General features: G+C 30.9%; 1 protein-coding gene across 5 annotated transcripts in view; it reads left to right on the forward strand.

Annotated features, from left to right (window-relative positions):
* LOC118195933 (lipoma-preferred partner homolog) overlaps positions 1-12,109 on the forward strand; it is a 100,898-nt gene that overhangs the window by 60,857 nt on the left and 27,932 nt on the right. For all 5 annotated transcript variants that reach the window (XM_085813652.1, XM_085813653.1, XM_035367276.2 and 2 more), the window contains 3 exons: positions 4,478-4,708; positions 5,760-5,965; positions 8,239-8,479. In XM_085813652.1, coding sequence (XP_085669778.1) covers positions 4,489-4,708; positions 5,760-5,965; positions 8,239-8,479 — 667 coding nt within the window. In that variant the 5' untranslated portion in view covers positions 4,478-4,488. Of the gene's footprint in view, positions 1-4,477; positions 4,709-5,759; positions 5,966-8,238; positions 8,480-12,109 lie in introns of those variants that run through there.

The following is a 12,109-nucleotide window of genomic DNA, read 5'->3' on the forward strand; positions in this document are numbered from 1 at the left end:
GGCATATCCTTTGTTTATCTAAACTTTAACGTTTGTTTATCTTTAACGCTGTGGCGTGCAACGAATTGGAAGTTGATCTGTCAGCCCTATCCTTATCTTCAGGGCAGATGTTTTTATTTTATTTAGCTTATAATTCCTTACTAAATGTATTACAGTCAAAAGTCGTTAATCTGGACTCATCGGGACTTCGGCGATTCCGGATTATCGATTTTTTCGGATTATAGATCATCAGTTTAAATCTGGTAAGATGGCATGCAGAGATTCTAAAATTAAAAATATGAAACCGTAATTTATGAAATAAAGAATAATTATGATCTAAAGGGTATCAAAATTTACAAAAAAAAGAAAAGCTTAATATTTATGTGTTTACTTTATTAAACATTTCTTTCAATGCAAGTTGTTTCGTTTTTTATGTGATAATACATTCTCTTTAATTCTATAAACAGACATAATTTCTTGTTCAGTTACAAAGTTCCGCTGTTCAAGTCCTGTAATTGCTGGGCCGAGAATACCGACTAACTTATCAATCGAAATTTTTTTGTTTCCGCTAACCTCTCTGTCACATTCTTCATGTCTTTATCCATTTTGTGCAGCAATTCCACTTTTTGTTTGATGGACATCGAAACATACTTTCGTTTTGTACGATCCTTTGGGAGCTCCAGATTCGGAAATTCTATTTGACATAATCGAAAGTTCAAGTTTACTTTTATAAAATTGCTCTTACAGTCTGCAAAAAATAATAAGCCGGCTCCAATTCGAAGATTAAGGAACAACGCAATCATCAACATTAACTGAAATAGATAATTAGATAATTTTAGATTATACCGTCCGTTATACATAAAACGTGCACACGAAAACGTATTCTGCGCATGTGTCAACACGGCGCATGCGCAGAAAGTTTTAGCTTTGAGGTCCGGATTATGGGTGTCCGAATTAACGACTTTTGAGTGTATTTCATCTCAATGTACTCCGTCTTTGATATGATTTAAATCAAATTCCTCGTCATTATAATTCACTTCCGATCGCGAAGAAAGTGGCAGAGGTTATTGAAAACGAAAAAATGTCGATTGACAAATTAGTCGGTATTCTCGACACAGCAATTATAGAACTTGAACAGCTGAACTTTGTAACTGAACAAGAAATTATGTCTGTTTATAGAATTAAAGAGAATGTATTATCACATAAAAAACGAAACAACTTGCATTGAAAGAAATGTTTAATAAAGTAAACACATAAATATTAAGCTTTTCTTTTTTTTGTAAATTTTGATACCCTTTAGATCATAATTGTTCTTTATTTCATAAATTACGGTTTCATATTTTTAATTTTAGAATTTCTGCATGCCATCTTACCAGATTTAAACTGATGATCTATAATCCGGAATCGCCGAAGTCCCGACGAGTCCGGATTAACGACTTTTGACTGTACTGCATTCCTTTGATTGTAAAATGTGCCCTTTAATTTCCTTACCATTGAATAATATTAATAACAATAATAATTTAATTCTAATAAAATAAAATAAATGAAATGAAACTAAAATAAACGTAGCAAATAATATTTAATATCTGTTTTTTGCTGAATTAATAACATTTGTATTCGTATTTAATTAGCAATTTGAAAAATTTGTCATTTTGCAATTATTTGTAATTGGGAAAAATCTATAATTCTAAGATGTGCACCTTCTATTTTAAGATATGCCACATTTTTAGCTTGTGTAATCAGATTTTTAACTTGCAGTAGTCTTTTTTAATTCGACTATTTCTCCTTTCTGTTTTAAAAACAGCAAGTGCTTATAAGTGCATCATTTCCAAATTAATCCCTGTCATATGCTTCTTGCATAATGCTAATGATTCAGGTTTTTACATAAAGGCTTCAGCCAGGAATGATTTCAGATTTTGGAATCTAAAATTTTAGTGGCTAATACCAAAACCTTTTAGTAGCCAGCAGGTTTTATGGAGAAAAGCAAAAGTAAGATATTCGTTTTTAAGATAAAAATTGTGTTATCAGATATTTAACTTGCAGTAGTCACTTACCTCTTTTAATTTGGCTATTTCTTCTGTTTTAAAAACAGTAAGTGCGTATAACTACATCATTTCCAAATTAATCCCTGTCATACGATTCTTACATAATGCTAATGATGCAGTTTTTGCATAAAGGCTTCAGTCAGTAATGATTTCAGAATTTGGAAGCTAAAATTTTAGTGGCTAATACGAAAACTTTTTATTAACCAAGAAAAGTTTGGGAACCTACCAGATTTTCATCTGAGACATATCACATTTGCTTTCAACTTCTCTTGCTAGTTAGCCTACCACTCCAATTGTCTTCAAGTATGTTTCAAAATTGTAAACAATACCTGTATGGTTCTTCTAGAACAGGCGTGCTTATTACCCACTTTATGCGTGTTGGCCATAAAATGTTTGTTAACAAAACGGAATGTAAAATTGGGCATGACTGTAACTACTTCTTTATGCTATCAACATTTGTGTACAACTTCTAAGTCGTTTTATATAGAGTATAAAAGCCTGACTATTCGGCATTCAACTAACTGGAAGGCTGAAATAACTGAAACATTTTCCAATTTTGGAAACTTTTTGTAGTATCAAATTAAGCAAAAAAGAAATTTATAACTTTTTTATAAAGTACGAATAGGATTACAATTTGAATCAAGTAAAAACTGTTGTCAGATAGTGTGATTTAATGTCAGTAATGAATAAACATAAACATCATGTTTATTCATTACTGGCATGTAATGTAGAACAGATGTAGAACTTTATGTAAGCCCTTAAAATTCTTGATGAATTATTCTTATTTTCGTGAAACAGGATAGAAGTTAACTGGTATTTATCTGTTTTCAATCACATTATGAAAAAATGATTAAAATTTGGAACTTGTCTTCAATGGAATAGCATGCAGTAGAATTATTTCAAGTTTTTGGGATCCTAGCATCAAGAAAGCTGCAACTTATGTGAAAATGGATAAACACTGGTTGTACTACATGAAAAATTATGATAAATGATTTAATGTTTTTATATGTCTGTAACTTGTGTATGTTGATTAACTAAATAAAGAATTACCTGTTCTTTCAAACTTCTGCTGAAATAACTAACGAGAAAAGTTGATGAGATCTCTGCTAATTTTCACGGTAATAGATTTTTGTTATCGAATGTTATGATATTTTCAACCTTTATGTCTGAAAGTGTCATTATTTTATTTCAAAATCTTAGGTAATTTAGATGTAGGTGTTGATATTTAAGTTGATAACAAATAAAATGACTCTTTTTACAATTTTATGCTAGACATTTTGTCTTCCATTCATTTGCCATTTTTATTGTGAATTGCATTTTTTATTCTCACAGTTATCCACAGTTTTCGCGTATCCAGAATTGGGCATTTCCTGAGCTTTCTGGATAGTGGCTTTTACTGTCAAACTCTCTATTTATATACACACACAGAGATTCTGTGTATTGTAAAGCTACAGTACAAGTCTCAGTATGCATTGCACTTACTTTCATATGAACATATATCAGCACTGCGTGCCATATTTTAATATTTAAAATTTATGTAGTTTATTATTCAGAATATGTGTCTCTTTTCTGTTAATGGGATGCAAATTAGCTTCAAACATAAACACTGGCACAAAATCTAACTAGATGGCATTGACACTAGTGATGCTTAAAGCTTTGTGAAAATAACGACCATGTATATAATGTGAGTATAATAGATATATGTATGTATAATGCTTGATTTGTGTAATGCCTAGGTTTAAACTCTTGCCGAGTTTGTGCAGTTCTCCAATGTTTTTTTAGTTGAAAATGGATCATTGTGCACATGTTGAGAATGGAACTTTTTTTCTTCCTACGTACACAGCAATCTGTTTTCACTTGAAAATACAACAGAGAATTACATAATTTCAACATTGGTCATGAATTCAGCAAAAAATTACTATCTATACTTCAACAACAACAAAAAACTGAAAAATCTAGTAAAGAAAATTACTGGATTGATATTCATTCTTTCTGCTTGTTTGCAATGATGCTATTGCTGATGCAATGTAAACAGACTATCATTTTTGGTGCTTATATGTTCATGTGACGACTGTTGTCCCATTAACAGAAAAGCACTGAAAAATCATGATTATTGAGTACTTTTCCATTATGCACTTGCCACATATTTTAACGTGTATGTGTGTATAACAGAAAAGTATAATGTGTGTTTATACACATGCAGGCATACACACACTCATGAAAATGCATGGCAGGTGCGTAACGGAAACGTACCAGTTATTGACTGTGCTTTTGAATTTTTACTTTTGACTAAAACGAGCATGTAAGTATTGATAACAAGACTTTTCTGGGAGTATGCTAGTTATGAGAAATATGCAGACATTAAATCAAGATTTATCATTGATTACTTTTTTTTTTTTTTTTTTTTAATATTGTTGGCTTCTTTTATAATGTGGTCTTATTTACCCATGTAGGCTTACCAACAATGACGTCAAATCAAGACATGCTGGTGAGAGATATGGGTCATTTACAAATATCAAATTATTCTCCACAACAATATTCATCCAATAGTAAAAAAATTGCCCCTGTTGTGCCTCCAAAACCAAAATCGGATATGTATGCTACAGTAGGAGCTAAATCAAATGGAATGTATCATTCATCAGTACACCCTCCCCCACAGCCTGCTTCTGTTGTTTCAACTATAAGTATGTTTTGTTTGCTTTCTAGAAAATTTATGCTTATGTAAATGAATATGCATTTTAATTAATCTGTTTTAAAACGTAGGTTGCTGCTGGACATAAAAAGTATAGTGTTTAATTTGTGTTGTGCTACTGTCTAATCATCACAAAAAAAGTTAGGATAAATGAAATTTATGAAACAAATAATTGATTCTCTAGCAAAAATAGGGGTGACAGATATAGTATGTAAATGATGGAAACAGTTGTAAATTATGAAACTCATGTTGCATTGTAAAACTTGCATTGTACCTAGATTGTAAAACTCACATTGACTGTAGTCTTAACACTTTTTCTAAGAAAATCCAGTCAGTCCACTGGGCAGCATGCCAGACAGCTTATGTTAATTTGATTAGACAGTACATATAAGTTGTGTTACTATAGTAATATTATTGTGTGTTTGTATTTTTGTTTTTATTTATCATAATTTTTGTTGCTATTTTAATGCTGATTATTGATCATTGATGTAAAGGTTAGTACATGAGGATGAAGTTTACGCTGAGCTAAAAAATTATTCACTAAAAATATTTGAGGGGGAAAATATTAAATCTATGTACTATGTATTGATCTGGAAAAGAAAGGGGGGAACTCTAGGCATTTTTATTTGCTTTCAAAATTAGCAGCTTTCAAATTTCTTTTTTTTTTTTTTTTTTAATATATCTAATATTAGTATATAAACTATATTTCTAATATATGAAGAAATTTGGCCAATTCAGCAGTAGTGTTTTTTAAGTTTGCTGCGTCTAGTTTCGTTTTTTCTGCCTTCACTTTTCTTATTTTAATAATACAGTCATTTGTTTAATATTTTTTCATCATCTGGAATGGAATGTTCTGGAAACTTGGTATGTTATCATTAATGTATTTATTTACTTAATAATGTATTTTAGGATTTATGATACAGCATATGTAGTCATTCTTATTACAGATGTTTTTACCTTGTTCTCAGTGTTATTGCCAATACATTGATATATTTTGTTATGATGAATTACAAGCTTTCAATTCAAATCTTTGCCTCCTGTAGATGATCCTATTTATAGCAATTTTCATCCTGATGATAATATGCCTCCTCCACCTCCACCACCTCCTCAAGTGACATCATATTCTCCTCCTCCTTCTCAACACTATCCTCCACCTCCTCCTGATGCTGTAGCTGCACCATCGTCACCTGCAAGTTCCACATATGGGACCCAGGCTGGTTATTCTTCTTACAGGCCCAACTCTTCTGTGGTAAGCAACGTGTGTTACCTTGCTTATGCTTAGTTTGTGTATTTTAAATGAAATAGTATATCTTCTTAATGCATTTTTTTAGTAATCAGGATGTTTTTTAATATACAGTACAAAGTCTGTAATCCGGACTCATTGGGACTTCGGCGATTCAGGATTAGGAGTTTTTCCGAATTATAGATCATCAATTAAAATCTGGTAAGATGGCATGCAGAAATTATACAATTAAAAATATGAAACCGTAATTTATGAAATAAAGAGCAATTATGATCTAAAGGGTATCAAATTTTACAAAAAAAAAAAAAAGCTTAATATTTATTTGTTTACTTTATTAAACATTTCTTTCAACGTGCGCATGCATAAAGCATACATTATGTGCATGCATAATGTATGCGCATTCTTTATGCACATGCGTAAAGTTTGTGGCTTTGAGGTCCAGATTATAAATCATTCCGGATTACGGACTTTGTACTGTATTATAAATTCTAAAAGCATTAGAATTTTATATCACTTGATTTTTATAAAATTGTCATAAACTCTTATGAACCTGATACATTTGGACATAACTATGTTTACATTCTTAGTCATTGTCTACAAAACATAAATGCAAGTTATAACTGTTCACACCAATGACATGCAGTTTTAACTTATATTCCTTATTTCATGGATGTTATACATTTAGCTAACACTGCTCATAGCTGACTTTGAGAGGACATTTGAATTCCTCTCATGTGAATTTATTATTGCGGAAGTAAAGAAAAATCCTCGTCCTTTTCTTGGGATCATCTCTTAAACTTCTTTGCAGAAATGTCTGTTAAAAGATGCTATCTGTTTAACTCTTTCAGAACGGGTGTCCCATATAAGCATTCCCTAAGACTGTCTTTTACAGTCAGGCGTCCCATCCATGCATTACTAGAGATTGCATTCAGAGGACGGGTGATGTGTATACACATTTTAAGCTGGAACGTTTTTCTGAAGGCCACTAGATGGCATCCTATGTCCATTACTTTTGAAATGAAGAAAGTTTTAGGTTCCTGACCTTGAGTTTGATATATTCTGCCTGGCTTTGGTATTTTACTCTTCAACTGTAACAAGGGGGGGGGAGGGAAAGCGTAAACTGCTAATATAAACATTTGCGTGTCTAATTTATATTGAATTCCTTTTTTTATTCTATTTTTTTCCTCTACCATGTATGGTCCTTTAGGGTTACTGTGTGGAGTTCTCTTGCATTTTGCATTGCCTTCAGATACATTTCCGTTTCTTTTCTTTTTATTTCGTAAAGCCTCACCTCCAGTCTATTATGGCGGGAAGGCACTATTTATCAGAGGAAGAAACCCTTGTATGTTTAATGAACCATTTACTAATGCAGACGCAAGTGATGATTCATTTTCTAAAAAGTTAGAAAGTGATACTTCTCCATGCTTCGAGATTTACCACACTCAGTCTTCATTTTAAATTTTGTTACTTCTTACTGTAAATAGTCTTTATTGTGTTGTTTTATTAATTTAAAATTTTATTGATGGATTTTATCAGTTAAAACTTTGAAATAATTTTAATAGTGCTTCCAAAAATTATTTTACAAGATAAGCAATTTTTGAAGTATATTTTCATGTAAAATAAAGAAGGAAAAAAAATGTTATTAAGTGCTAATTTTAACATATATAAGAGCTCAAGTAATAGTCTAAAATGATACCAAAAATTACGCTGCTAGAAGCGAAACTTTTTTTAAATAAAATTCGGCTTAACAATGTAAAACCTCTGTCCTGTACGGTGATGCCTTTGATTCTCTTCTGTCCCGCACGAGTGTCTTAAACAAATGTGCGCCCTCACAAAAGGGTTAAGGAACATATTTGCTATAAAGGGATATGCAGCCCAGACCTTGATATCTTGAATATTTTAGCATGTCAGAAGAGGAGAGAAGTAAAATCCTTGCATTTTCAGTGTTAATTCAATTAATTTTTTCATAGCTGTTCTACAGCATACAGTTTAAAATCCTACTTTCTCAAAATTTCAATTTGTGTGTCAGAGCATTGAATAAAGAATCTCTGTCCATTTTTCCGTGGAAACATCGCAAATATTTTTGTGATTTGTGTTTTTTTTTTTTTTTTTTTTATATTTTGTGATTTTCATCTCCAGTAGAATAATAAATAAGTTTATAATTTAAGAAAAAGAAGATTATTTTAAATATTGAAAAAAAATTTTAATGTAAACCTGATAAATTTATGTTGTGTTTCATAACATTCTTCATATATGTATATATAGACTAATTTTTCTAGAGTTCATACGACACTAGTTCGATATATGAACCTATTACACCACGACCTCCAAGCCAGATGAGTAATCGCTCAAATTACAGTATGGGCAGTGGAAGCTCATCTCTATATTCTTCATACTATCCAGCCTCAGGCCGAGGAAAAGGAACGACTGGGCGACCCACTGGAAAAGAAGCTGAAGTTGATCGTCTTACAGATCTGATGGTTCAGAGTATGGAAAATTCAAGTGATCCTGAATTTTATGGTATGATAATTTATTAAAATAATGTGTTCAGTAGGAAAAAATGCACAGGTTAATTTAATTTTGTTTTTAATTATTTTCATTTTATCTTACTTTTTTTTTTTTTTTTTTTTTGTTTGTTTATAGTCTTTATTCATCCTAATTTTAAGTACAATTGGTATTAAGATTAAAACTGATTTTGAGCTTCTCTACATACTTACATAAATTTAACAATTTATATGTGGATTTCATATAGTTAATAGTTCCAGATATGTAGGAGATAAAATGTTAAATGCAAAATTTTGCATATTGGGTAAATGTAAGCAGTGTTAATATTTTTAAAGAGAGTTTTTACATTCAGAATTAAATGTTTTTTCTCCAAAACAAAGAGAATTAATAACATTGAGCACATATAAAGTATTAGACAGAAAAGCTAAACTAGAATGAAATATAGCTTTATCTGTTGATTGATCTCTTTTGTCATTAGATACAAAGCATAAATTTTTGATCTTGTACATCTTTCTCAAAATGGCTTAAGTAATTTCCAGTGAAAAAATCTTAGTGTATCTTCCGATGTGGAAATGATATCATGCATTAATTTGAAGGATGGTTTTGCTATACTGTATGTAGGATTTGCTTCAGAGAAAAACGTTAATTCACAGATTCATTTATGCACTCATATTTTATGCATTGATGTCAGGGTTATATATTTTAGGTTTTTGATAATGTTGTATTCAGCTATGAAAGTTAAGATTGTTCACACACTGTGTCAGTTTAGTGTATCATCCATTTAATTGATGTTAGAATCATTCCTTTTGTTTTCAAGAATACAAAATTTAGTGCTAGTTAAATTTAAGGCCATGCTGCTGCATGATATTGGATCAATCAAGGTCGGTTTGTATGTGCGAGGAGATGCAGTTAATTTTTTAGTCTTATTTGTCATAATCTAAATATTGTCATTCAATGAAAGAGATTACAAATTAGCTTAGAAAATCATATTTCTGATGTGGATGTTTTAGTTTTTAGTTATTAAAAAAGTTCGCATGATTTTTAAATGTCTGCTGATTAATATTTTTGAAGGAAATTCATATTAATTTAATCTTTTTTAAGAATAAATAATATGCTTTTTATCAGTTGTCTTCAAACTGTGTTTCGCAAAACTTCGGGCTTCCGCAAATCAAAATAAAAATTTCAAATGAAAATCAAAGTGCTTGCACTAGTTGACTAGTGTTTATTAACCAAAAAATGTAAAATTTAGTTATAAAACTTAACACATGGCCATTATATGTTGAACAGAATGATGTACGATGCTCTGCAAAACTTGTTTTCTTGAAAAGTTGGAAAATGAATTTAGACAAAATGTAAAAATAATAGAATGGAGCACTTTTTCAAGTGAAGAAAATTATAAGAGACTATTTCTTATAAGGAAAAAACTAAGTATGACTAGATAAAAGATCCATTCAAGTATTATGATAAATCATAAAGTTCGCTAGTGAAGAAAAGGCAGCAACTTATCGGCATATCAACAGATTTGACGTTAAAATCTGAATTTAAGCAAGAGTGTCTATTTTGGATAGTAGATTCATGCAAAATAGCTAAGTTTCTCACACAGCTATAAATATTTATATCATTCAGAACAGCGTATTTAAGTGAAAAATATTTCTCTGTGTATGTGGCTATGAAACAAAATATAGAAGTTAATTAAATGCAAAATATGAAATGCACTTGCAAATAATATTAGTAGAACTAGACTTTGATAGTTTGTGTAAATAAAAAGTTAGTACACCACTGTCATTAAATATAATGCAAGGATAGTTTATACCTGGAGTTAATGCTGTTAATGAGTAAATAACGTTATTTTATGTTAATTTTTTTAAATAAAAATACAACATTTTTCTTTAATTGTGTTTATTTAAAGTACCTATAACTTATTGATCTGTTTCAAATATTATTTCTATATATATTTTCTAAGGGTGGGATGGGATTCCCCTCAAAACCACAGAGTTGTAAGGGTTCCTCGAGTCAACAAAGTTTGAAGACTACTGTGGTGTATGATGAAAAGTATCTGGACACCCCTCATGATAGTGGATTCTGCCAATGATGTCGAGCTTCAAGCTATGAGACACGTATAAAAGAAACCAGATAAGTTCACAGATTTCAAAGCTGGAAAAGTACAGTGGGAAGAAAGCACATGTTAATTGATTTTGAATGGAGTAAAATGAGTAATTGTCACCACTGTTTGGAAATGTTAGGAGTGCTTCGTTCTCTTTTTCGTTTTTTCTCTCTTTCATGTTCGTTCTACATGGTGTTATCAAAGTTGAACTGTGCAGGCACTGTAGCTGTGCCATTTATAGACCATTTGTCTTGTAGACAGGGACCTTAAACTGCAAATAATTATAAGTCAAATGAATTTATGGGAAAAATTTGTCAGGAATTTCATATTCTAAGAAACCTCTGGATGCAACATCAGCACAATGGATATTCATTGCAAACTTTGAATTTTTGATTTGCATAGCAGAGCTGCTGCTAATAAACCAAGCACTAATGCAAAGCATCATTTATAGTGTTGCAAATATTGACAATGCTGGAACCTTGATCAGTGGCATCACATATCAAAGAGCAGTCAATCAAGGTATACTATCTGGCAATCTGGAGATGGTAGAATTTACGTGTGAAGATTGCTTAGTGAATGTATTTTATTTTACTGTATTGTGTCGCAAGTGAAATTTGGAGGTAGAAGTGTAATACTTTTAGACTCTTTTTTTTTTTTTTTCCCTTGGGTCCTTCGATTCCTATGCAGAGGACTCTCAAGTCAGAAGCCTGTTTGGATATTTTTGATAATATCATGCTGCATAGTTCAAAGAGTACATTGCTGTTTCAACGCAGTCCGGTTCCTGTCCATATTGCATGACCTCTGCAGAGGTGGTTTGCAGACATGGAAGTTCAGAAATTGGACTGGCCAGCTCAAAGCTCATATTTGAATCCAATAGGACACATTTGAGATTAGAATGTCGATTTGATCTAGACTGCATGGTCCAAGTCTATGACGGAATTGAGCAGTGTTCTGCAGGAATGGCATGCGATTCATGCTGAAACATTTTAGAAACTAGGTTGCCATTTTCACCTAGAGAGGCAGCTGTTATTTCAGAAAAAAGTGGCTTTTATAATTTAATTAATTTTTCACTTATCTTCATAGAGACAAAGTATACAAGTGTGTGGATACTTTTGATCATATTGTGTATATTTGATATCTTGGGAGAAAGGGAATTTTTTTTATAATGTGTTATAACTAATCTGCAGTAAAAAAAAATAAATAAATAAATAATGTTGAAACTTTTGTTTTGTTTTCGTCAGGATTATAGAAAAATAATGAACTTTTGTTCTTTTAATAAAGATTGGCAATATTTAGTATGAGATATCTTATTCGTTGGTGTTTATGTATTATTTAATTGTTATATTAATAGCTGTTATTATTTAGAATCTTTTTAATGGAAAATTTGTCTCTGACAAGAAATTCTTTAAAAAATAAAAAATACTGAAATTTGTACTAAAAACTAAATTTTTCATAGGAAGTTGTTATAAAAGCAATTTTATGAATGAAAGTTTAAATTCCTTTTCTCAGCATTATAAATTATATAGGAAATGTTAGTTGAA

Source organism: Stegodyphus dumicola, chromosome 3 (genome assembly GCF_044657685.1).
Source record: "Stegodyphus dumicola isolate Sdum_Otavi_A_Nest chromosome 3, ASM4465768v1".
Taxonomy (NCBI): domain Eukaryota; kingdom Metazoa; phylum Arthropoda; class Arachnida; order Araneae; family Eresidae; genus Stegodyphus; species Stegodyphus dumicola.